The following is a 24,745-nucleotide window of genomic DNA, read 5'->3' on the forward strand; positions in this document are numbered from 1 at the left end:
CCTGAGTCCCTGGTTCTGTCTTGTGAGCCCTGGAGAGGACTGGAGGAGGGGTGAGGGGCAACCAGGAGGGAGGAAGAGAAGGATGAGCAGGGGGAATCCCTCCAGACCCGATGTGACCTGGAGTTGGGATTCTGTGGGTGTAACTTGGGACCAAATGTAAGGAAGAGAAACTAAGGGAGCAGCGGGAGCAAGAGAAACTGGAAGAGCGGCTTGCTTGCTACTTGCCAGTGAAGGTCAAGAGAGACCATGCAAAAGGAGACAGAAGTAAAATTACATAGAAGGGCGGGCAGTAGAGCAAGCAAGAAAAGGAGAAGAGAGAGCTGATAAGATGGAAGGTGAAGGGTGAAAGAGGAGGAAAATGGAGCAATAGGAAAGAGATGAGAGGGAGCCACAGGAAAGAGACTGCTCTGCTTGGTTTATTTTCAGCCACGCTCCCTAACCTGCCCCCACCCACAGCTGCCCCCGCCAAAGCTATGTAGCATTAGAAGCCCTGTGGTTAACTCTCATTAGCTTTTCCCACTCTGCCCTCTCTGACAAGATGTGGGGGTGGAATCAAGGGGTGCATTTGGAGCAGGAACAGTCACCTCTGAGCCCCCGATTCTAGGTTTGGTTCTTGTAACAGCCCTGCAAAAGCCTACACATCAACCTCTCAGCTGTTGCTAGGCTCTGTTGCCATGGTAACAGCCCAGGTCCCATTTCTCCCCCCACCCCCATCTGTGCCCCACTTGCTCCCTTGAAATGGGGAGCTCCAGGAGGAGAGGAGATTGTAATGTGCAAGAAAGCAGTCTAGGCTGCCCTGGGCTGTATATGCCTCCATGTGTTTATCTTTGCAGCTTGAATTAGGAATGTACGTGGATTGGTAGGTATGTTTTAGGTGTTGGGGAGCTTGCCTATATACTCAGGGAAGCGTGGCTGAGTCCATGCAGCATAATGGTGAGTGGGGTGGAAGGGGAGGATTTCTCAGGACCAGAGCAGTGTGTGCATTCCCGGCATCAGACTCCCTAAGAAAAAGACTGCTACAGAGGAAAGCAGAGCGGGGCCAAGGAGTGATGAACCAACTAAAAGCAGAGGTGCAAGGCAAATAAGCTGCTGAGGAGGGCTCAGAGGCAACCCAGTGGGCCTGAAGAGACCCTAGCCTGCAGATGGTGGAAGGAAGGCCTGGGTGGAACCTGAGGGTGTAGGAAGGGGTACTGCCCGGAGGGCTTGGGGGGGTAGTGAGGGGAGGATCCAGAAGGATGGGAGAAGCAGCCTCATTAACCTTTCCCTTCTTTCCCCACTGAATCTAGTCCTTGACAGGTGGGGGTGGGGGAGGAGCTCTGGTAAGAAGGGGGAAAGAGCTCAAGTGCCTGGAGAGCACACTCAGCTCTCACCTTCCACAACTGTCTCTCTTCAGAGGGACAGTGTGACCCTGAGGCTCATCCATATGTAAAAGGTACACATGAAGTTCCCTAATGGAAGAGGGAATTAATTATTGCCTGATTAGACTGCTGTTTCTCTAAATTTAAATAAATTAAAATACACCAGCAAGAGACTGGAAATCGTCACCTGCTCCCTGCTCCCTAAATGCCCTCCTTCCCCATGGAAAGTCAGATAGGAGAGATGGAGGAGAAAGGAGGCACGCTAGTCTTCTGAGTTGTCCTAAAGGAACTAACCCAAATTAAATCACATTGTCACACTAACCAGGAAGAGTCTTGAGGCTACAGGGAACAGATCCTAACCTTGATCTCTCATGGAGTTGAAACTGAAACTATGGGGCTTTAGGAGGGCCTTAGAAGGCTGCAAGTGGTACAGCAGAGAGTCACTGCATAGTGACACACCAATAACATAAACAATGGTCATATACTCTTTTGGTTCTTGGAGGCCACACATCACAGGCACTACTGGAACCAGTATGTTTTATCCCTACGCTTTCTTCGCTTCTTGAGCTGTGCATCAAGTGACTCAGCCAGGCTCCTCTTAAGCATTTTTTTCTGGAATGCTTACCATTGTGGCTCAGACCAAACCAGGGAATGGGGAAGCCCCCAGGAGGAGGGATCTCCCAGGCAGAGCTCAGGGTGTGGAAGTGATTCAAGATGGTAACAGTGTGCCAGCTGGAAAACCCCAGGCTAAAATTAACAGCCCCACATTTATCTCTCTAAAGCTTTTCTCTAAAGAGTTCAAGGAACTTAAAACTTGCTTCTTACAGCAAGGGCAGGAGCAGAGTTGATAGTTGGAGACACTGAGGCCCAGGGAGTGCCGGTTAATGTAAATAAGAAAAGAACAAGAGGAGAACCAGGACTTATAGTGATTATCACTATTTTGCTCCCACTGTTCTATCTCAGCCCCCAAAGTCAAGATTTCTTGAATCCTCCAATCCTCAATCTCTAATTCATGCAGCAAGTAGATCTGGTCACATGTGAGCCCTTTAGATCCTTATCCTGGCAACTGTTGCTACTGAGTTAACAAAGACTGACTGCAGAGCCCAAAAATGTGATAAAAAGAGTAGATACTTTAAAAAACATGAACAAAAAAATAAAAATAAAAAAGATACAATTACAAGCCAAAGATACCTATCTTCTATTTAAACATTTAATTTAAATGTTTATTTTTAGGTGTTCTTCGCTACTTTCTTACTGTGACCTTGGGAAAAAATCATGTAAATCTTCACCCTTATATTCATTATCTGTAAAATGGGCATTATAGTTATTTCTGTTAAGGTGATTTTGCTCTCTAAGCAAGCGGCTGTTACTGTTAATAGGATGGACTTCAAGGATGCTTTAGCCAGTACAAAGCTGAGTCCAGAGGCATTCTGGCCAGAGTAGGGTGCAGGCCAGTGGCAGCATTCATTTACTCAAATAACATACAGTATAGTTCCCCTTACCCACACGGAATATGTTCTAAGACCCCTAATGGATGCTTGAAACCTCAGATAGTACTGAACCCTACGTATACTGTTTTTTTCCTACACATACATACCTTTTCACTTAAAAGAAGCACTTCATGGCTTTTGCAGTGCCATATCTGAATTGCCAGCATCACTATTCTTGCGCTTTGGGGCCATCAAGTGTAAGAGGGTTACTTGCACACAAGCACTGAGATTCTTGGACAATCAATCTGATAACAGAGATGGCTACTAAGTTAACTATTGGGTGGGGATCAGCTACTAAGTAACTAATGGGCAGGGAGCACATACATCTTGGAGATGCTGAACAAAGAGGGAGTCACATCCCAGGCAGAGCAAGATGGTGTGAGATTTCATCACGCTATTCAGAACAGAACATAATCTAAAATTTATGAATAGTTTATTTCTGGAATTTTCCATTTAATATTTTTGGACCATGGTTGACCAAAGGTAACAGAAACCACGGAAAGCGAAACTACAGTTAAGAGGGTATTACTGTATAGTCAGTTATTCAGTATCTACTACCATGTTTCCCCGAAAATAAGACCTAACCAGACCATCAGCTCAAATACGTCTTTTGGAGCAAAAATCAATATAAGACCCGGTCTTATATTATATAAGACCCGGTATTACATTATACCCAGTCTTACATTATATTAAACTGTATAAGACCCGGTCTTACATAATATTAAAATAAGACTGGGTCTTATATTAATTTTTGCTCCAAAAGACGCATTAGAGCTGATGGTCTGGCTAGGTCTTATTTTCCGGGAAACACGGCATGTACTGAGCAAAGCAGTGGGAAGGATACTATGTATGAGACAGTTTCTTCCCTGGAGAACTAACAACCTTACTGAAGAGCCATACATATGAAATAGTTAAAACATCAACAAAAGGTACAGACTAAACGCTGTGGGAATTCAGAGAAAGGGGCCATTATGGGTTGGAGCAATCAGGGAAGGCTTCCTGAAAGAATTCATATTAAGTGCTCATTTATGCAACACTTGCCCACCACTTGCTAAGTGCCTGGCTGAGGATACAGTAGCAAACAATTCAAAGTCCTTGTCCTCATGGAGCCGACATTCTAGTGGGAAGAGGTGGTCAGGAAACAATATAGTATCGGGTAGTGATGAATGCCGTATTTAAATTAAGTGAAGCAGGGTGAGGAGACAGCGATGTGGACGAGGGCAATAAGAGCTTAGTGACCAAAAAGCAAAAAGAATAAAGGGGAGTGGTCAGGGAAGGGTCGGATATTGATGGCCAAGAGAGATTACTCTTTGGGCCTAAGCAGGGACCTCAGAAAACTACGGACACATCCTGTACCTTTCCGCATATTCAAAGCATTGAGACATTCTTGAGAGTACAGTATAAGAAAAAAGAACGGTTAACTTCCAACACCAGCCTATTCCTCCCGCCAGTCTGCCCGCTCCCCGCCGCCGGGAAGGGAGCCAGAACCTCAGTCTTTAAGAATCCATACCTCCGCATGTACCTTGATACATAATTCATGAACCTGTCACGTTGCCACCCTCCCACTTCCCCAAAAGTCCCTTCCGGAAGCCTGGGGCCGCAGTTCCAAAGGTTCAGCTTCTGCCCTTAGCAGAACCTGCCTTCACTTCCGTTGTGGCGTCACATCCACAGAGGGGTCTACAGCGTCCCTGGGCAGAAGCCACTTCCGCCCCTCCCTGGCGTAACTTCTGCCCTGAGTATCCTGGAGCGCTAGCGGCGCCGGATGTGCTCTACCGCTCCCGGAAGTGACTCGACCTTTGCATTTCCCCCCTTCCTCACTGCCGCTCCCCCTACATTGCTATTTCCCTCCCTCCCCCCCTTTTCGTTTCCGGCGCTCCCGCCTTCTCTCCGCGGCGGCTCAACTCGGAGGCAGTGGGGGGAGGGAGGGAGGGAGGGGGCGTGGAGGACTTGGGGTTCTCGGGAGCACAAGCGGCAGCACCACTTCCGGGTGAGTGTTAGGGGAGGTAGGGCGGGAGGGAGGGGGCCACCCACTGCCTGGCGCCCCCGCCCTGCGGGTGTCTCGCGCGCATTCCGTGAGTGTGAGTGTGTAGGTCTGTCTCGCGCCTAAAGTGCGTGCTCGCGCGCACCGCCGCGCGCTCCTCCTCCCCTCGCCCCCTCTGGGTCCTCCCACCCCACTCGGCTCCCTCCTTTCCCAGCCAACGCCGCCCCTCCCGCGCTCTGGCGCCGCCGCAGCCGTCGCCGCCGGGTGAGTCTCGCGCCGCTGCAGCCGGCGCGCTCCAAGCTCTCTGCTCCTCCCCCCTCCCCTTTTCCCTGGGGGGGCGGGGAAGGGGGGGTCCACGATGTGACTGTATGTGTGTCCGTCCCGGAACCGGAAGTGGTTGAGGAGCGGGCGATGAGGAGGAATGGGGGGGCTTAGGGGGCGGGTGTCTGTCTGGTGGGTGGCAGAGTTCAGCTCCCTGGAGGAGAAGGAGGGACGTCCCAAAGAAGGGTCTTTGAGGAAGGGGTTGGGGGAGACATCAGGAGAAGGCTCTCAGGGGCTGACTCAGGGGAGCGAGGGTTTTTTGGAGACAGCCGGGGTCTCCAATAGATAAACCACTGTGCAGGCTGACGGAGGTACTTCTTGGCCTAAGGCCTTGGGTAGGCAGGGGCGAAGTCCTCGCAGAAGTGTGGGGGGGAGACCAGAGGAAGTGGCTGGGCCTGAACTGGCACTGTGCCTGACACAAGGGCTTGTGCATGCCCCCAGTACTCAGCTTTGCCTTTTGTGCCAATTCTCAGGGGGCAGGGACCCTTCTCTTCCAACTCTTCTGTTCTCTGACCTCTGGTTACCTGTGGCCCTGGGGAAGGAAGAAGAACCAGTGTCTGAGCCCAGGAGTTGAACCCAAACCCTGGTTGATAGAGTTCATCTTAGTTTCTGGGAATTGGATTTATTTCCCTTGTATCCACATAGGGGGTGGCACTACACTCCTGTTGTTATATATTTGCACCTTTGGATTATTGGTTGGGGGTCTGCCTGCCTTCCCGACTGACTGCTGACAGTCAGAGAATTCCTGAGGTCCTCCACAGTTCTCTGGTGGCTGCACCCTCACTGGCCCCTGTAACCCAGACAATTTGTTTACAGAAAGTTCAGGAGCCCTGGAAAGGAGAAAGAATAAAACGACAGGAGGAAGAGAGAGAGAGGGTAAGAAAATTTGGGGTTAATGGCTTTTCTGGTTTTGGGGGAAAAGGGGGTCATAATAAAATGGGTTTTTATGGGGACAAGATGACAGAATTCTTCAAGTAATAGCAATTGCTGTGGGAGAAAAATCAGCCTTTTCCTAGTATTTCTTGCTGGTGCCTAGGAAGTTTTTGTGTAAAAAAGGTGGCTCTGTACCCCATCACCTTTCATTTCCACCAATATGCATCAGGAATGAGTTGTGAAATGCTCAAGTGAAATCACTAAGTAGTGTTGCATTGTGTCCAGATGAGAAATTCTACTTTGGGGACAAATGGGCCCTAGTTGTCAGTACAGTCCTTATGGCATAGCTTATGGAATTGCTTTCCTGTATTTGGAACAAGTAGAGTTGAGTTTAGAGTGGGATTCATATCCTTACTACTACAGCGGAGTGTTTGGAGTGTTATCTGTTGAGCAATTAGAATCTCACACAGGGTTATCTGAATTTGATGTGGCAGGGTGAAGTTTTCTGGTTCATAAGTAGTTTGAAGTAAAGTGGATAAAACTGTGTGGTGTAGACTCCAGAAGTAGGTCTGGAAGAATTCAAAATATGAGGCTTGATGGTGATAAGAGTTTTAGGTAGCCTGAAAAAGCCAATGTATGATCCAAAAGATTTTGAGTTCAGAGCTTATAATCCTAGAGGTGTCTCCTAAGACCCAGTTCCAGGCTACTTTATAAAATGTATTCCCCATTGGTTTTTCAGCCAAGGTGATGATTAGATATTAGTTGCATATCACCTCTTCTCCAGCCTTTTTTTTTCTTTTTTGCCGCACATTGCCCAGATCCATCATTTGTAGTGGAATGGGCAGGGCAAGGGGAACTACTGTATTCTTCCCACAGGGTACATACAGGGTGTGATAGTCTAGTGGTGCCCAGGGAAGAGGTGCTGGCCCAGATTGCCAGCTGTGTGGTGGTAGTGATCCTGTTGTTCTGTTTGGCATGGTGTGAGGATCTTTCCCAGTAGAATTGGGATAAACCTGTTCTGAGTTATTTTGTACTTGGGAGAGTTTACAGATAGTAAGAAGGCCCCAAATCCTATTGGGATGGCCCTTTTTGAATATCCTTCTTGAACCCAGGACCTGAGAAAAATTTGTTTCCTTACTGAGAAAAAAATAGTTTTCTGTTTCTTTACTTCAAGTCCTTAACTAATATTGCAACCTTTCTGTAGTTGTGCATTTTGGGACAGTTTTGCTCAATAGAGTGTCTGGCATCCATGGATCAAGTTCTTTCTGTAGTTGAATTTGAATTGATTGTTCTTTGCATCTCTGTTTCTTGTAAGTGCTTCTAGTTGGTGATTACTAAGCTGGAGGCTGTAGAACTGATACTTTTGGGTAGGTCCTTTGTAATTATGTGGTCTTCATGTAATTTTCACTAATAGTCCTCATCACGTGGAAGTATTTCTCTTCCTTTCAGGAGCACTTCGAACATGTTGCTCTTTGCTGCCTTCATCCCATTACCATATGCCTTATGAATTTGCTTTAAGGGGTTTATTCTCCATCCTTTACCCAAATAGACACTTAGTAGAGTAGTAAGTTATTCACTTATTCACTGATGTAGGACCTAGAATTGGATTCCGTAAGTCTTCATTCTTAGGTCCATTCCCTAGCTACTGAACTTGGTTGGTTGCAAGTATTTTGTGATTTTTCTAAAGGTTGGTTGTGTTAAGAGAATGTCATTTTCCTGAGAAAAGAAAACAAGGGTTTATTTGAAAAACAACAAAAAAATTACAGTATCAGGAAAGCGGTGGTGGTCTTCACCATGTCTACCAAAACCACATGCTGGGGGGGCAGTGCCATCTTTATTCCTGGATGGCTGGTAGTACTGTGGAAAGATGGGCAACAGGACAAAGCTCTGGTGAAAGAGTTCAGGTTTTACTGTGTGTTTCATACATGTTACTTAATATTGTCTTTTTTCTTCATTTTCTTGGTGTTTCCAAGATTTCTTTTGAGATTGGAAAGAAATATATATAGTTCCTTGAACTTCTTGAAAGAAAAGTACTGTCCAACTTAATTATAGTAAATCTCTCTTTTTATTAACAAAACAGTGGAGCTTCAGTACAGTAGTAAAGTTGAAATTAGAACCCAGATTTTCAATCTGCTAGTATACTTCTTTCCATTTATTATGTTTCTTCTTCTTTTTCTGTTCTTTGGGGCTATGATAGAAGCCTTCCACTTCATTCCCAGTTGAGGGTAAACCAGTTTGTTGTTTTTAATATATTGGCATAATCATCAAAACTGGTGCTCTGTGTAGAGATGAAATTTCCCTGGAATATCATTGGGTTCTTCGGGTTTAGGAATGTTGGTACATGTCTGCTTGGATGTCAGGATAGTTTGGTGAGAGTTCCTCCACGAAGGATAGTTAAGAGGATAAATGGTAAAATGGACAGTAAACAAATATTTGAGTGACCTGGTCCCGGGGGCACCCTGTTACACAACTCCAGGGACACCATTTGTATGTCTTCTGGCAAGAGCCTGCCTTCTTAGCTCTCAGTTTGATTTCATTTCAGGGATACAGAGATTTAAGTTGGCCTCATCAGAACTGTAGTATAGCATTTCTCAGGTATCATTTTGCAAGCAAACATCGCTTCTAGTTGTCCAAGCAGTAGTCTCTCTCCACGTACCCCCATTTGGACTGACATATTTGTCAGAAGCCCACAAAGTACATTTATCATTTCGTCTTAGGATCAGCTGTGGTTCTGATCTTCAGTTTTATTCTCTTAAGAACCAAAGCAGAGTGATAGACTGGGAATCCATGGAAGTGGCCTTTCATTGAGTTTACCCACTCTGGACACTCTGGCCTTTTTACTCCGATTCCATCATTCCAAAATCAGTTATCTTGGTGGCCAAGAAAGGTTCCACAGGATGTGGACAGAGAATATAATCTTTAACTGCATTTTGCTGTCATCAGAACTTCATTTCTGCAAACAGTATTGAGAACTGTCTGAAAAATGTATAGTCTACTCCTGGAAATACTCTAAATTTTAATCCATGAATTAAGCCACAACATCAGGAAGTACATACTTCAGTTGTATGGTCTTGGTCTCTTATAGAACCCCTTCCCTAACTTGCTCTGCTGTTTACTGTTTGCCTCCGATTTCCTCTTTGAAAAATGGAGATTACAGTACCCTACTTCATAGAATCATGGTGGAGATTAAACGATGTGATAGTTGTAAAGTGCTTAGAACAGTATATCGAACACAGTAAGCACTTAATAAATGTTAATGGTGATATTGTCCACCCATTGTTTTGTAGGCTTTCTTTATAGGAACCTATAGGCCATATTTTCCTCAGAAACTGCTTCACCTGAACCACTTGTAGGACAATATGAATAGATACAATCTTTTTTGGGAGGGAGGGGCCTCGTCACAGGAATCCTATCTGAGGACATTCTTATTTTCAGGCTCTCAGTTCCTCCTAAATTTTCACATCCGTAATGTGTTTACTTCCTTGACTCTTTAGGGGAAATTATATATTAAACACTCCTTGCTTTTACTCTCCAGCCTAATTCTTTACTTCATTTCTACCATACATCACCACTCTTACCTGTTTCATTTCTCTTGGCTAAAAGATTAGACAAACTGAGGTCATGGGATAAGGTTTGAGCCCCTAGCAATATTTTCAAAATCTGTATGTGTGGAGTCCACTGTTGTTCAGTTCATTAAATATGGAGTTGCTTACTGGGTGATGAGTCCTATGTTAGAGACTGTGGGGAAGATCCGTGCTTCCTGGAAAGCTTGGCAAGATTGGATCCTCTTAAACTGTGATCTGATTATTTCTTGATTTCTCTTGGCCTGAGGAGGACCTGAGGCCCCTTTATAAAGCTGATGGTGGAAGGAAAAGGTTAGCACTTATTTCGGGGACTGTCTGGTATTTTATAACTTGGGGCAGGATTTGCCTGTGGTCAATCCTCTGTCATTTAATATTGAGCCTTATTTGTGTGAAGCAGTTGTAGTAAGATTTGGTGCATTATTCCCCTTTCCTTTGCTACTTGTTAGGAAAAAGTAGGCTGAAATTCAGTTCTGTTTCCCTTATAGGATCTATGAAAATTGAAGGTGCTGTTTAATAGAGCAAAAAATGTGGTGAGAGTTTTGGAGAAGGATGATAAGAAACAGGGTTATGTTTAGAGGGATGTCCTTTCTGCTGTCCTTTGTTGAAGATCTTTCCTAGTTTTCTTAGTCACTACTTGGAACCTAGTTTCTGTGCCCAGTCTACCCTCCAGCTTTTAGTATCCCTGGTATCTGCCACCAGCATATTGTCAGTGGGACCTGTGGTTGTAAGTCACAGGTCCTTCTTCCTATACCCGCCACCCCCCGCGAATTGGTTGCTCTTGGCTGAGAGTAGCAGCATGGTGATGATGTTTATTTCCTGCTGTTCTTCATTTCCCCATTCCACCAGTCTCATACTCCCTCTTCACCTGCTTTCTGCTGGGCTGGATCTTACCTGGTCCAGCATTTTGGGAAGCTACTTTTGACCAACATACTGCCAGTTAAGCATTTTTAGGAGAAGTGATCAGAGTGTGAAAATGAGTGTGAGTGGGTGGGATGCCTGGATTCTGTACCCATCTGTGACTTGCAGTGTGATTGAGGGATTACTTTTCTTGCTTATTCTTCACTCTCAAAGTTTTAAGCTTAATTATCATCTACAGAGCAGAACTTGACCTCTTAGAAGCCTAGTGTTTGAGAACTAGGAGGAGTCTAGTAATGTGTATGTATTCTGGCCCACTGTTGTCTCTATTCTGAATCCCTTTAGGTGGCAATCTGGGGTGCTCGGGCTACAGCCCTTTTTTAAACTAGTAATCTCTAGGTTCTCACTGCTCAGCCCAGAGTGTGTGGTGCCCAGCGCAGTACCATGGATGTTCTTAGACCTTGGTGGGATCAGTAGGGCGTGGCCCCAGATATCATCTGGTACTCAAAAAATATCTTTATTTCGATTCCTGCCAATTTCATTCTTTAATTTTCCTAGGCAGTTTGTGTTCTGGCTTAGAACCTGTTCGAGCTACATAGAATGATAGATGTCTCCATTGGATCTCTTGAAATTTTTTATTTCAAGGAAGGTGGATTTGAGGGATAAAGGAAAAGAGGAACACTGATAGGTACCCTGCTGTTTGAAGTCAATTAGTAGTTTGCTTTGTGAGACTTTGCTTTGTGGGATAGCCCTTCCTCTCTCATAACTTCAATTTCTCGTCTGTCCACAAAGGAAAGTAATACTCATTCTGTTCTTTGGGATATGGGAAACATTCTGTGGGTAAATGAGATGTGTACAAGTATGAGTTCTTTCACCAGCATCTTAGCTAGGATGGCATGGCCTCTGAGTGGGTCTGACCAATGGGACTAATATGCTAGATCCTAAGGTCTTCACTGCAAGCTAGTTCCCAGCCATGTGCTTAGGAGCCAAAGAAGAGACCAGGATCTCCTTAACTCTTCTTCTGCATTGCTAAGTTTCTTCCAATTTATTCCTGAGTGTAATGTGGTCTCTCTTTCTTTCTTCAGGTAGAATGGAAGAATCTCACTTCAATTCTAACCCGTACTTCTGGCCTTCTATCCCCACAGTCTCAGGACAGGTAGGTGGGGTTTGTTTTTTTTTGCTCCTCCATTGTGTGCTTTTTTCAACTCAGTAAGTTCTATTACTGTGGAGACTGAAGCAAGATAAACCATGCGCTTTCTCCCTGGGTCCCCATCACTGAGAATTATATAGTGTTTCTGTCTTGGCTTCTCTTTGAAAGCACAAAGATATTAACTGCTCTTTCGTGATCTCCAAGGAGGATGACAGACAATGCAAAGTGCTTAGGGAGCAGACAAAACCAGACTCTCCCTGAAGAAGCCACTCCCCTCCCCCTTCCTTTACATTTATTTTTTGTATTTATTTATTTATTTATTTATTTATTTATTTATTTATTTATTTATTTATTGTTGGCAAAGAATATTATACTAGTTTCAGGTGTACATCATAGAGATTAGCCACTTATATACGTTATAAAATGAACATCATGGTGTCTCATGCCCACCTGGCATCGTATATAGTTCTTATGGTATTATTGACTATATTCCCCATGCTGTACTCTACATCTTCGTGACTCTTTATATAACGGGCAGTTTGTACTTGTTAGTCCCCCTCCCGTTTTCGCCCGTCCCCTCACCGCCTCCCATCTAGCCACCATCAGTGTGTTGTCTGCCTCTCCTGTTTCCTTTAGATTGAGAACACGATGTTCATCAACAAGATGAAGGACCAGCTGCTGCCAGAGAAGGGCTGTGGGCTGGCTCCGCCCCACTACCCCACCCTGCTGACAGTGCCTGCCTCAGTGTCCCTGCCTTCGGGCATCAGTATGGACACAGAGTCCAAGTCAGACCAGCTGACCCCGCATAGCCAGGCGTCCGTTACCCAGAATATCACAGTGGTCCCTGTGCCGTCTACAGGACTGATGACTGCTGGTGAGCAACTCTGCTCTTCTCCAATCTGAGGTGTTGATCTCCCGTGATCAGGACCCCAGGCTGGAGGGCTTCAGGGACATGGGGAGTGGGAAATGTGTTTGATTACTCAATCGGATTTTTATTAAGTGCCTACTGTATGCCTAGCAATGCACTAGGCATTGTGGGGGATACAAAGAAGTAGAAGATGCGGTCCCTGCCTTTGAGGAGGTGACATTCTTTCCTTCTCTGAATCAAGGAGTCTCCTGTTCTCAGAGGTGGAGAAGAGAAGGGAGTCAATCAAGGGGTAAATCTCACTGTTACCGGGGATGGGGTGGGGACAGGGGTTAGGAGACCATTATTTTTCTACAGGGTTTGGGATTTCCTATGTACTGTGGGCTGGGGGCGGTGGTGAGGGGTTAATTAGACAATGATCTGGGGTAAATTAAATAGGATTCGGATCAGGACTGGACAACATGACACCATCTCCTTTTTCTCCCAATCCTAGGTCCTGGTTTGGTAATCACGTCCCCCTCAGGCTCCCTTGTGACCACAGCCTCATCCGCTCAGACCTTCCCCATTTCGGCTCCCATGATTGTCTCAGCTCTTCCCCCTGGCTCACAAGCCCTGCAGGTGGTCCCTGACCTCTCCAAGAAGGTATCAACAGCCCTAACGGAGGAAGGAGGCGGAGGTGGTGGTGGAGGTGGCAGTGTGCCTCCTAAGCCCCCCCGGGGGCGAAAGAAGAAACGGATGCTGGAATCAGGGCTGCCCGAAATGAATGACCCTTATGTCCTGTCCCCTGAGGATGATGATGACCATCAGAAAGATGGAAAGACCTATAGGTATGAGTCAGAGCTGGGGCAGGATGGGGTGAGGATCCCTGTCTCAGCTTCCCTACCGTGTCTGTGTCCTGCCCCGAGTCAGGCTGTCTGCTCCGCCAGCTTTCCACCTCAGATCCATGTGCATGTCAGCTGTTCTGTCGTGGGGCAGGAGGGTAGAGCTTCTGGTACTTCTCTGGTGCCTCTTCCCCCAGGATACAGACCCATTTCACCCCTTCCTTTTTGGGGTCCTCAGCACTGACTTATTTTTGAGTAGCGTAACAGAGTTTCTTTCTTGTAATGAGGCTTTAGAATGGGTTTGAGACTCTGTCTCTAGCTCCTTTTTGCTTTCTACATTTTCCATTCCTGTTTTTCCAAGAAACCTTTCTGGTAAGCCCCCCACCAGTGTACTATCCACCGGTTCTTGGACCATATTTGAGCATTGAGTCTGCCTGACCCTGCATGGTTGGGATGATGGGAGAGGTCTACATAAAAAGGTGGGAGGAATAGGATGCCTCCCTTCCCCCGCCCTAGAATACATGCTTATAAAATGACTGTTTGCTCACTTTCTAATTCATGGAAATCATTTTGGTTCTTCACTGCCTTTAAGTGTCCATTGTCAAAAAGCATTATATTTGCATGTGGTGCTCTACAAAAATAATTACATAAGTAAACTTGCCTGCCCTTTGAAAGTTGGAAATCTTTTAATCCCCTTGAGAACTATCAAGGGCCCTAGTGGGTTTGGGGAGTTTGGACCCAGTGTACAGAGTGGGATAACCACTGTCACAGCTTTGATGCAGACAGGGGCAGGTGTGCATGGCTGGGAGACTGGGTCTGTCCTTAGTGTACCGAGATGGGCAATGTTGTTCCCATTTTAGGAGCGAAGGGAACTGCGGCACAGGAAATGGACAGAGCCTTGGGCTCATGGATTCAGTTCCCGGCTCCACCACGAACTTGCTGTGTGACCCTGGGCAAGTCCTTTCCCCCTCTCTGGGCCTCAGTTTCCTCATCTGTAAAATGGGGAGAATTCTGTTTCTGTCTCCCATTTGTTGGGAGTATATATCAGATAAGATGTGAAATGTTGGGAGCTTCAAAAGAGATACGAAATAGTCATCATTTAGCATTTATTACTTGTGTTGTGCACGTCTACTGTGGAGAGTAGCTACGACTACAGAGCATTTAAATCCCTCTTTGTAAGTGAAAAGGAGGGGAGTGTTGCTATGTAGAAAGTATTGGGCACTTCAGAATTCCAGTTTATAATCCAAAAGTTCATTGCAGCTTTATTATTACAGGTGTACCCCACTTTATACAATAAAAGTGTTCCTGGAAAGTGTTTACATCATATCATATTATAAAGGTACCTGACAAGTTTGATTCATTTAAAGGCATTCTTTTATATGTCGTTTCATAAAATGAAAATCCCTCTTAAATATATTTTATAGAAACCTGGATTTTTATGTATTTGGTTAAAGTGAGGTCATTGTGACGTAGAGAGACACCTATCAAAATTTGCTGTGGTAGGAGTAGTGGAAGTGTTCTGACACCCTGCGGAGCCCTTCTCGTGGATCAGTCCTCTGATTCTGCCAAGGGTGTTTGGTTAGTTTGGTTTTTGGACCCACATTAAAGCTATCTCTGGATTTCCCAAACTGTATATAGGAAGAAATGTGAATATACAATTGGAAGGAAGCCCTGATGGGATTTTCCACACCTTCAGTGTTTTCGGAATTCTTGGCAGGCCCCATGCCCAGGTGACTAAAGAGAACTCTGAAATTTAAGGGCGATTAATTATATTCTAGGTGACTGGAATTTCTTCAGAAACTCAGAACTCTGGAGTTCCATAGGAATCTTCTTTTTTTTTTTCCCTTTTATTTAAGTGTGTTTTTCCAGGACCCATCAGCTCCAAGTCAAGTAGTTGTTTCAATCTAGTTGCGGAGGGTGCAGCTCACAGTGGCCCATGTGGGGATCGAACCAGCAACCTTGTTGTTACGAGCACCGTGCTCTAACCAACTGAGCTATCCTTCCGCCCCTTGAGGAATCTTTTTAATCACAAAGAATCCCTCTTTTGATGCATGTGTTTTGATGCATGCAACCACATCCATTCCTGTGGCCAGTGGCATTTGACTGTGTATTGCGGGAATTAGGTTCTGTTACCCTGGGCAAGTCAACTTATTTCTAGCTCTTTGTTCCCATCTGTAAAATGGGAAGATCAATCGTGACCCTCATCTATCTTGTGGAAATGTTTTGAGGGAAAAATCAGAGTAGTATTTGAAATTATTTTTGAGCATGTTAGGAAAAACTGGGATAATAATTCAAAGTAGTTATTGTAAGCAAGACCATTGCATTGCATGCCTCCAAAGAGGCACCATTCTTGTGTTGGATGTGAATGGTACCCCCTGGAGTTGTGTACCCAGGGGTGCTGTGTATGCAGTGCTGGCTTTTCTATTCCGTGCTAATTGCCCTCTGCCACACCTCTCCTAAATCAGATTTCTTTCTGACCACTCAGTACCTTGTATTAAAAGACTTGGACTCTTTTATTTGCCTTCGTAGGATTTCAGAGGTGGAAATACTTTAATGGTCTCCTAAAGCAGTCCCTTCTCTATAGTTTTAGTCTTCTAAACATTCCTGGCAGATGATTGTCAAGCCTCTCTTTCAATATCTCTAGTGTGAAGAATCTTAAATTAGGCTAGAATGATGGCTTTGTAGTAAATAACTGCCCTTTGGCCAGTTACTTAACCTTTCTGAGCCTTTGTATTCCTTTCTGTAAAACAGGGATGATATTTGGCAGATTGTTGTGAGGGGTGAAAACTGGGTGTTTAAAGAGCCCAACGCTGGTGCTTGGCAGGCAGTATCAGGCACAACAACAAATGGCAACTATTATTATTATCATTATCATTATATTATCATAATCATTATGCCAGGTACTTTTTGAGACCGGCTTGTTTTGTTGCCTGTCCACTATTGATGAATATAATTTTTGCACAGTCTTCACTAGTTGAAAACATTAATGAAGAGGGTTATTGTTTCTTCATAATTAATTTCATATTAAGGGTACAGTTGTCTTTTCAACACTCACAAACTAAATGAAATTCTGTTTGAGTTAAAGTGAATGTGTTGTTCTATCTATCTGAGAAATTTTAGAAGAGAAATTATTTTGTAACTTTAGTCCAGTTCCTGTCCAAGTGACACTAGGTTGAGTTTCTAACCTCGGTCTTAGTGAAACATAGTAGTGTGAGCTCATCCATCAGCACTGGTGCTGTTAATTTACATTAATACAATTTTATTATTAGAGAGCACGTGGCTTACCTTGACTGTCCTGGGTGTTTGCTGGCCTTTCTAGGGCCAGATATTTATCTCTCCATTTTACAGACCAGAAAATTGAGGTCTAGATTGATCAGCAAGCCTGTGACTGAACCCTGAATAGAGCCCAGGTGTCTAGACTTCCACTGGCTGTCTTCCAGTGGCTGTGTCCTTCGGACTGTACTACCTATCAATAGAACCTCTCCACCTCCCATACGATGGTTGGGCGTCCAAGACAATAGTCAGGGATTGGTAAACTGATCATTGGGTTTCCTTCAGTTGTCAGGTAACTAGAGAAATAGAAATTGGCCTTAATGATTGAAATTTTAATAGAAGCATTAATATAGGGACCACACCCCCAGCTAACAATGATGTATCTTTCTCTGAGGAACTCAGAGTTCTTGATCTCCGTTATTTTCTAAACATTTTTCTGGGATCATAAAAAAGCAGAAATTATCCCTTGTAACAAGCCCCTCTTACAAAGATAAGTTGGGAGGATCCAAAGAATAGGGATTTGCCCCAGTTACTTGGCTTCCAGGCTATTGCCCTTTGTACCAGCCCACGTTGCGTGCTGGTGATGTGTTTAGGAATGCTAGGGTTCTACTTCACATATGTATGGATAGCTTTTACCCAGGAAAGTCTGAATAGTTATGGCTTGTCCTGCTCAGAGGCCTCCTTATTTGATAGTGTCAGAGCAGGAAGAAGAATTACCAACTCAGTTGATGAGTGAAAGTATTCAGATGGCACTGATGTCCCCCAAAGTGCTGACATTGGCTCCATGTGTGAGGAAAGAGGAAAGGTTTAGTTAGCATGGAAGCTCAGTGTTTTGCAAATCTTTTTCTCCCAATATCTGAGGAATACAACCCACTCCCAGCAGTTACCTTGGCATTGCAAAAGTAGTTCTCCTTTGATTGCCAAGGAGCTGGGGTTGGGGGAGGCCAGACATACATGGTTTGGAAAAGCCCTTCCAAATACTGTCATTCTGATACTTCCCCACCCCCATTCCTCTAGGAATCCCTGGCAAAAAGGAAGTAAGAGAAAATCTGAGAGAAGGCAAATTGAGGAGACAGGAGAGAAGTCCTGGGTAATCTAGTCAGTTTGTCCTCATTATCGTCTCAGGAGCGTGAGGAATACCTGAGGGATGCACATAGGAAATTGGGAAAAGGAGCTCTTTAGAAGTTTGAAATTAAATTATAGGCAGAAGGAAAACAAGGTAGCTGATAATCCTGGCCCAGTGAAATTCACATCGGCCCAGAGCCCATAATATTTTCCTGTCTTACCTGGTTGAAGTCTTCGTTTTTGTGCACAGGGAGTTCAATTATTCAGCAAACGTGTATTGAGTATATTGTGCTGGGCTGTGTTAGAAGCTTCCGCTATAAAGAGAAATAAAATAGAGCTCCTTCTCTCACAGGCCTTACAGTGTAGTTGGAACAGGAGAGCATAGAGGTTGGCTTCTTTGGCAGTGGAGGGGAGGGTTCAACAGTGCCCTCTTGGTGGGAAGGGTTCTAACCGCTGCCCTCGCTTGGCCCAGGTGCCGGATGTGCTCACTGACATTCTACTCAAAGTCGGAGATGCAGATCCACTCCAAGTCACACACCGAGACCAAGCCCCACAAGTGCCCACATTGTTCCAAGACCTTCGCCAACAGCTCCTACCTGGCCCAGCACATCCGTATCCACTCAGGGGCCAAGCCCTACAGTTGTAACTTCTGTGAGAAATCCTTTCGCCAGCTCTCTCATCTCCAGCAGCACACCCGGTAAGGCTGCTCTTGGTTTTCTCCTGCTACCTGGCCACGAACCCCTCACCCCAAGGCTACGTTGCCTGTGCCTACTCTTCTTGCCACATGTTTTCTTTTTCGACTTTGCCCTTTGGGAGCCTCAATTCTCTCTCATTACTGTCAATGAAAAATAAATTCTATGTCCTAGCACTTTGGGGGGGCCTGGACAATTGTGGTCTCCAATCCCAAAGTCTGGGATGATGTTTGTGGTTTCTCTCTGTGTCTGTGTTTGGAAATCTTCTGCAGAGCAGGCCCTGCTTTTACTATATGCTTCAGTTCAGAGCCAAGGTGTGCATTCAACTTCAGGTCCATGGGGAACAGGCGGTATTGGTCTTTGTTCAAATTACTGTTTGGAAGCAGGGTATCTGTGGTGAGTGTGTAACCTTAGAACGAAGCGGAGGGTTGACGAGACTGAAATTTTTAAAGTTACCAGGAGCCAGGGGTTGCAGCTGTTCATCATCTCACTGCCATTCTAGCCACCGACTTCAGATCAGCAACAACCTAGATCTGGGTGTCCTCTTTATTAGCCAATCCAGGCCGGAGTATGTTTGGGAGGAGGGAGGAGGGGGTGCTCTCATCCGTCAAGCAACATCATTTCACCCAGCAGAGAGCTGAGCCCGTGGTGTCGAACTGCTTCCTCCTCCCCCCTTCCCTCCTCTCCTCTCCGGCAGGATCCACTCCAAGATGCATACGGAGACCATCAAGCCCCACAAGTGCCCGCACTGCTCCAAGACCTTCGCCAACACCTCCTACCTGGCCCAGCACCTCCGTATCCATTCGGGGGCCAAGCCCTACAACTGTTCCTACTGCCAGAAGGCCTTCCGCCAGCTCTCCCACCTCCAGCAGCACACACGGTAAGGGAGAGTGGCGGGCTACTGCCCCCGCCCCGCTGGCATGCCCTCCCCACCCCCGCCCCGGACACACACAACAACCCGCATGCGGGGGGCGGGGGAGAGACCTGACTGGAGGAGAGACCTGGCTGGAGGAACACCCGACTGGCATCTGGAAGAAAGAACAAAGGACAACACTGGAGAAACAAGTGGATACTTAAGAGTCTTTCTGGGGCAAAAGCTACATTGGGGAGATGCAATGACTCATGTTCCTGTATGCATGGGAGGAAGAGACTTAACCTGGAACAGAGACAACTTCTTTTCCCCTCATTTTCCTCCCTGAAAACACCCACACACACGTCTTGCAAGATTTTCTCCTTGATGCCAAAGCCGGGGCATGTGATGGAAGAAGAAGATACCTTTAGCCCTTAGGGCACACCACTTATGAATGGAGATATAATCAGACTTCAGCTGGGTATCAGCCTGGTGACACCTACAGCAACAAGCAAGACTCCAAAGGATGCCAGGAGTGGAGAACAAAACCAGACATCCTGAATCTTTGCAGAGAACCGCAAACAAATTGAAAAAGCTCATACTTCGTAAGGATTCCCACTGTTTGTGCCGTGAATCTGGAGTGGCTAGGAGGAAGTGAATCTACTAACTAGAAGAATTGATGTCCTTCCGTGGTATCTCAAGTTGAACTGGAGTCTAGACTTACTGGCCATGGGCCTCCTCACCCTGCTGCTTCTGGATGTGGTGACCCCCTTAACGTGGTCAGACATTGTGCTTTGTGAAGAGGAGGAGTCGGGCTTTCCTCACGAGGAGACGTGTCCTGTGATGTTTTCAAGGTTTTATACTAGAGGTCCAGAAAAGCACCCTGTCACAAAGATGATTCTCAAGTCCCTGATGAGGCGCAGGTGTCCACGCGCCCTCCAGTGCTTGGCTATCTCAGTGGAGGGCCCTGTAGTGTTTGGGAAAGAGGTTAAATTGGTACTAACCTAGGCATTTCCTGCCATTAGGGGGCTGCACTGGAAAAAGCCCCAAGGAGTTTCCATAAGTATTCATGTCACTGCTACTTTCCACAATTAGCATAACTGCTTTTCTTTGACACTAGAACTTTCTCTGGGAGTGTTTTTCAAGGCTGAGGGGATAGTTTCTGGCCCTATGGTGGGGGCCAAGGAAGAAGTGTTATATGTTTTTTTTTCTCTTTACCATTGTGTTTGCCTTATGTTTCTGAGTGTTCATCAGGGACAGTTACGGTAGGAGCTGACTTGTATACCAAATGATAGTCTGCTTGTCCCGTGGCTGCTGAGCCATCAGTCCTTTTTCCCCCGGCAGCAAGGAGCCCAGCTTGAGCTGAGTGATGCAGGCATTGCGCAGAAATCAGGCATTACAGCTGGATCTGTGTCAGAGGAGCTGAAGCCTGGACATCCACCTCATACTCCTACTCCCGTGGGAGGGCACGAGTGGCCTTGAGGAGGCTTGTTGAGCCAATCCCCAGGTGTCCATACTGACATCCTTTCCCTTTCTTGTTTTCTCATCCCGTACAGAATCCACACCGGTGATAGACCATACAAATGTGCACACCCCGGCTGTGAGAAAGCCTTCACACAGCTCTCCAATCTGCAGGTAAATAAATGGTCCTCGGTCCACATCAGGTGTTAATTCTAAGATGTGGGGTCAAAGTGCCATTTGACGAGTACAGTAATTCTTGGACTTTTTCAGGGCCCCTCACACACTTAATAATTATTGAGGAACCCGAAGAGCTTTTGTTGATATGGGTAACATCTACCGTGTTTCCCCGAAAATAAGACCTCGCCGGACAATCAGCTCTAATGAGTCTTGGAGCCAAAATTAATATAAGACCCGGTCTTATTTTACTTTAAGACCGGGTATAATATAATATAATATAATATAATATAATATAATATAATATAATACTGGGTCTTATATTAATTTGTGCTCCAAAAGACGCATTAGAGCTGATTGTCCGGCTAGGTCTTACTTTCGGGGAAACACGGTATCTGTGTAGATATTATGAAACTAAAAAACTGGGAAAAATATTTAGTAATTTGTTTAAAAATAAACCCATTGCGTGTTTATTTTCAGACACACACCCCCCAAAAAAAAATTTAGTGAGAAGGGTGGCATTGTTTTACATTTTTGCACGTTTCTTTAGTGTATGGCTTCCCAGAAGATGGCTAGATTCTGGTGTCTGTTGCGTTCAGTCTTTTGCAATATTATACATCATGTAATCTCTGTACAATCATGAAAAAGTGAAAAGGCAAAGATTGTCTTATTATGAAAGTAGTTTTGACCCTGTGGGCCCCCTGAGAAGGTCTTAGTATTCCCTAGCGATCCCCATGCCTCACTTGGAAAACTAGTGGACTAGTGGGACCAGGCATAGCCATCGTTCTAACTTTCAGGATCCTGGTATGTGTGCTGCATGAGGTATGCTTCTTCCCTTAGCCTGTGGCTCCTGAAATTTCATTTGAAGCAGTTTCTACTTCCTTCAGATGGAAAGAACCTAGGAGGCCTGACACTCTTTTCAGGGCTTTCCATTAAGGTCAAGGAGGCAGGAGGGAAGAGTCCAATGCACTCATCTTGATTTCTCCCAATTTTCTCAGTCCCACAGACGGCAGCACAACAAAGATAAACCCTTCAAGTGCCACAACTGTCATCGGGCGTATACAGACGCAGCCTCACTAGAGGTGCACCTATCGACGCACACGGTGAAGCATGCCAAGGTGTACACCTGCACTATCTGTAGTCGGGCATATACGTCGGTGAGTGCTCAGTGCCTTCCCTCTCCTCCCCTCCCTTCTTCCCCATAGGCCAGTAGGACAACAATTCACTTCCCCCATCTTTCTGGATAAAGATCTGTTGCAGTGAATCTGCTGCCTCCCTAGCGCCAACTTACAGAATCAGAAAGGAGAAGAGAAACTAAATAGACCCATAGCTGAGGAATTTAGGTGATGCATGATCCCTTAAGCCTATGGAGATTGCTATGCAATGATTCGTCATTTTGAAGATGAGGCAAAATAAAGCAACTTGCAAGTTTGGGAGGAGAAAGATTTCAGTTAGACATTTTCCATTAGACTCCAGAAAAAGGCTGTAAAGTTGTTCCATTCAAAGATCTTTGAGAAAATGACAACTTTCTCTGTGCCAATAGAATGCCCATGGTGACTCTAAAGGTCCCCAACTCCTTTCTATCCAACAGTGAGTCCCAAAAGTGGCTCATGGAGAAAACTTGCCCATGGCTCTAGAATATCTCTGTATAAATATTGCTCTATTTAAAGCAAAGTTAGAGCCCAGGGTGCTAGTTACAGATAATCTCTTTCCCTCTCTTTCCTTCCTCAACTCCTTATCATCTCCCTCAGGAAACGTACCTTATGAAACATATGCGCAAACACAACCCTCCTGATCTCCAGCAACAAGTACAGGCAGCGGCAGCAGCAGCAGCGGCGGCCCAGGCCCAAGCTCAAGCTCAGGCTCAGGCCCAGGCTCAGGCCCAAGCTCAAGCCCAAGCCCAAGCCCAAGCCCAAGCCCAGGCCCAGGCCCAAGCCCAGGCTTCCCAGGCATCGCAGCAGCAGCAGCAGCAGCCACAGCCACCACACTTCCAGTCCCCTGGGGCAGCCCCCCAGGGTGGGGGTGGTGGGGACAGTAACCCCAACCCTCCACCCCAGTGTTCCTTTGACCTGACCCCGTATAAGACGGCGGAGCATCATAAGGACATCTGCCTCACTGTCACCACCAGCACCATCCAGGTGGAGCACCTGGCCAGCTCGTAGAAACCTGTGCTGCCACCCACTGGGAAGAGGGGAAAGAAGTTCTGGTCTTGTCTTTCTCCAACTCCTCTTGGTGGGAAAAGTCCTCTTCTTCCTTGACAGGCCTTGGCTCCATCTCCTTGGGCCTCAGGCATGGCCTGCCTTCACAGGATGCCATCCTTATTTTCAACTCCTCTTCAAAAGGAACATCAGCCCTCCTGATTGGCAGAGGAAAACTGAGCTGGTAGTACAATCCAGCAGCCTCCCCTCCCAAGCATAGCTTACAAATTGGGGGTTGGTGCTCAAGGGAGGGATTTGCTATGACCTCATAGAAACTTTTCCAGTGTGGGCACTTAACTCTCTCCTTACCCTCATAATCCTCAAAGTTCAGGCTGATAGAAGACTAGAGGGTAGCCCTCCCAGACACCAGAGAGAAGGGAGCCCTAAATGCAACCAGCCTCCTGTTCTAATCTTGCCTGTGAAAGAACATGTTTCTCCATTGCCCCGATCCCTGGGAGCTATTTTCTTTCCCTCGTGGTCTCACTTCAGTTCTTACATAATGCTGGAGGAAGGAGATGTGGGTGGGGGTTAGACCCCCTTTATTTGTAAAGGGGCATGGGCTGAGATGTGGTCCCCAAGGGGCCAATGATCCCCAAAATGGTCGAGGGTTGCTTAGAAGTGTGGGTTATGGTTTTCCTTGGAGCCTCCTCTTCTCTGCCAACCAAGGCCCTGTACTTTTTCTGTCTCCCCATCCCCAAATCTAAGGAGCTGTGGGAGCTTTGTTTTCTTTATAAAATCCCAAAGCAAGGGGTGTTGCAGAGAAGGAAGAGTTCAGGGCAAACACAAGGACTGGACTTAGCTCTCTAGGTGCCACGGTCAGTTGCCGGACACGGATTTATATATAAATATATATATATATATATATAAATATATATATACCCACTCATCACGACCATCTTTGTTGTAACCATTTCTGCGTTTATAAATGCATTATCTCTGAGAATTTTCATATTTGATGTTTTATTTTTGTCCTTTTTTTTCCCCCACGCTGTCTTCTGGCCAATGACATTTTTATTTCCTTTTGTCTTTTTTTTTTTTTGTCCCCCCCCAAATCATGGCCAATTTCAGAGAAAAGAGAAAATGAAAAAAAAAAAAAAAATCAGGAAACCAGTTGTTATAAAGCAATTTAAAATGAAGAAAAAACTTATGTACAAACCAAGGGGTGTTTTTAGAACCTTGTATAGAAATAAATTCGTGTAAAAGGATCAGAGGCAGTGGAGCTACTGATGTGAGTGAGCATGGGAAAAAGCTATTTGGGGACATGTTCAAGGCCAGTACTAAGGGTTTACACTAGAGTGTGTATATGTGAAGAACGAATGCTGTGTGACGAGATTCTGTGTGTATCCCCAGCCCTAGAAGGGTACAGCTTTGATATTTCTGAAATGAAATCTTGATGAGAATTGCTACATACAAATCTTGTCATGAAGACTGCATTGTCTAAATATGTGAGAGCAAGGTTTTAGTCATGTTAAAACTGTTAAGCTCCTTATCAAAGAAATGCAAGCATGGTCTCTTGAAAGGATCTGCAGTCCTGCCTGAGCATCAGTGGGCTCAGTGCTAATTCCAGTTGGCATGTATGTACATACATAATTCATTATCCTGTGGCACTTCAAACCAGAGGTTTCCAGTGGTGGAAATCATAACCAGGATTGAATAACAATGCAGGACAGTTGTGCTGAGGAACAGAGCATGGTCAAAAAACCTGGACGTCAGCCCTGGCCCTGCTATCAACCA

General features: G+C 45.6%; 1 protein-coding gene across 11 annotated transcripts; it reads left to right on the plus strand.

The window, feature by feature from the left end:
* Positions 1 to 4,640: 4,640 nt before the first annotated feature.
* ZNF384 (zinc finger protein 384) lies at positions 4,641 to 24,216 on the plus strand. 11 transcript variants are annotated; one of them, XM_074326137.1, is made up of 13 exons: positions 4,641 to 4,835; positions 5,044 to 5,093; positions 5,967 to 6,026; positions 11,548 to 11,618; positions 12,249 to 12,486; positions 12,722 to 12,769; positions 12,971 to 13,304; positions 14,159 to 14,251; positions 18,109 to 18,333; positions 19,026 to 19,208; positions 20,735 to 20,813; positions 21,812 to 21,970; positions 22,565 to 24,216. In XM_074326137.1, exons 4-13 carry the CDS (start codon positions 11,553 to 11,555, stop codon positions 22,973 to 22,975), a joined length of 1,836 nt encoding a protein of 611 aa, XP_074182238.1. In that variant the 5' UTR covers positions 4,641 to 4,835; positions 5,044 to 5,093; positions 5,967 to 6,026; positions 11,548 to 11,552; the 3' UTR covers positions 22,976 to 24,216. The 11 variants fall into 11 exon arrangements, with proteins under 11 accessions (XP_074182238.1, XP_074182240.1, XP_074182236.1 ...); XM_074326139.1 differs by lacking the exon at positions 5,044 to 5,093 and having other exon boundaries at positions 4,647 to 4,835; XM_074326131.1 differs by lacking the exons at positions 4,641 to 4,835; positions 5,044 to 5,093 and adding an exon at positions 5,320 to 5,485.
* Positions 24,217 to 24,745: the final 529 nt, after the last annotated feature.

This window comes from Rhinolophus sinicus, linkage group LG02 (genome assembly GCF_036562045.2).
Source record: "Rhinolophus sinicus isolate RSC01 linkage group LG02, ASM3656204v1, whole genome shotgun sequence".
NCBI lineage: Eukaryota > Metazoa > Chordata > Mammalia > Chiroptera > Rhinolophidae > Rhinolophus > Rhinolophus sinicus.

Bases quoted from the DNA above. Each gene is read 5' to 3' on its own strand.
- ZNF384 (XM_074326137.1), top strand. From the start codon at position 11,553: ATGGAAGAATCTCACTTCAATTCTAACCCGTACTTCTGGCCTTCTATC. The intron at 20,814-21,811 runs GTAAATAAATGG...CAATTTTCTCAG, and splicing joins CACAGCTCTCCAATCTGCAG to TCCCACAGACGGCAGCACAA. The intron at 21,971-22,564 runs GTGAGTGCTCAG...CATCTCCCTCAG, and splicing joins GTAGTCGGGCATATACGTCG to GAAACGTACCTTATGAAACA.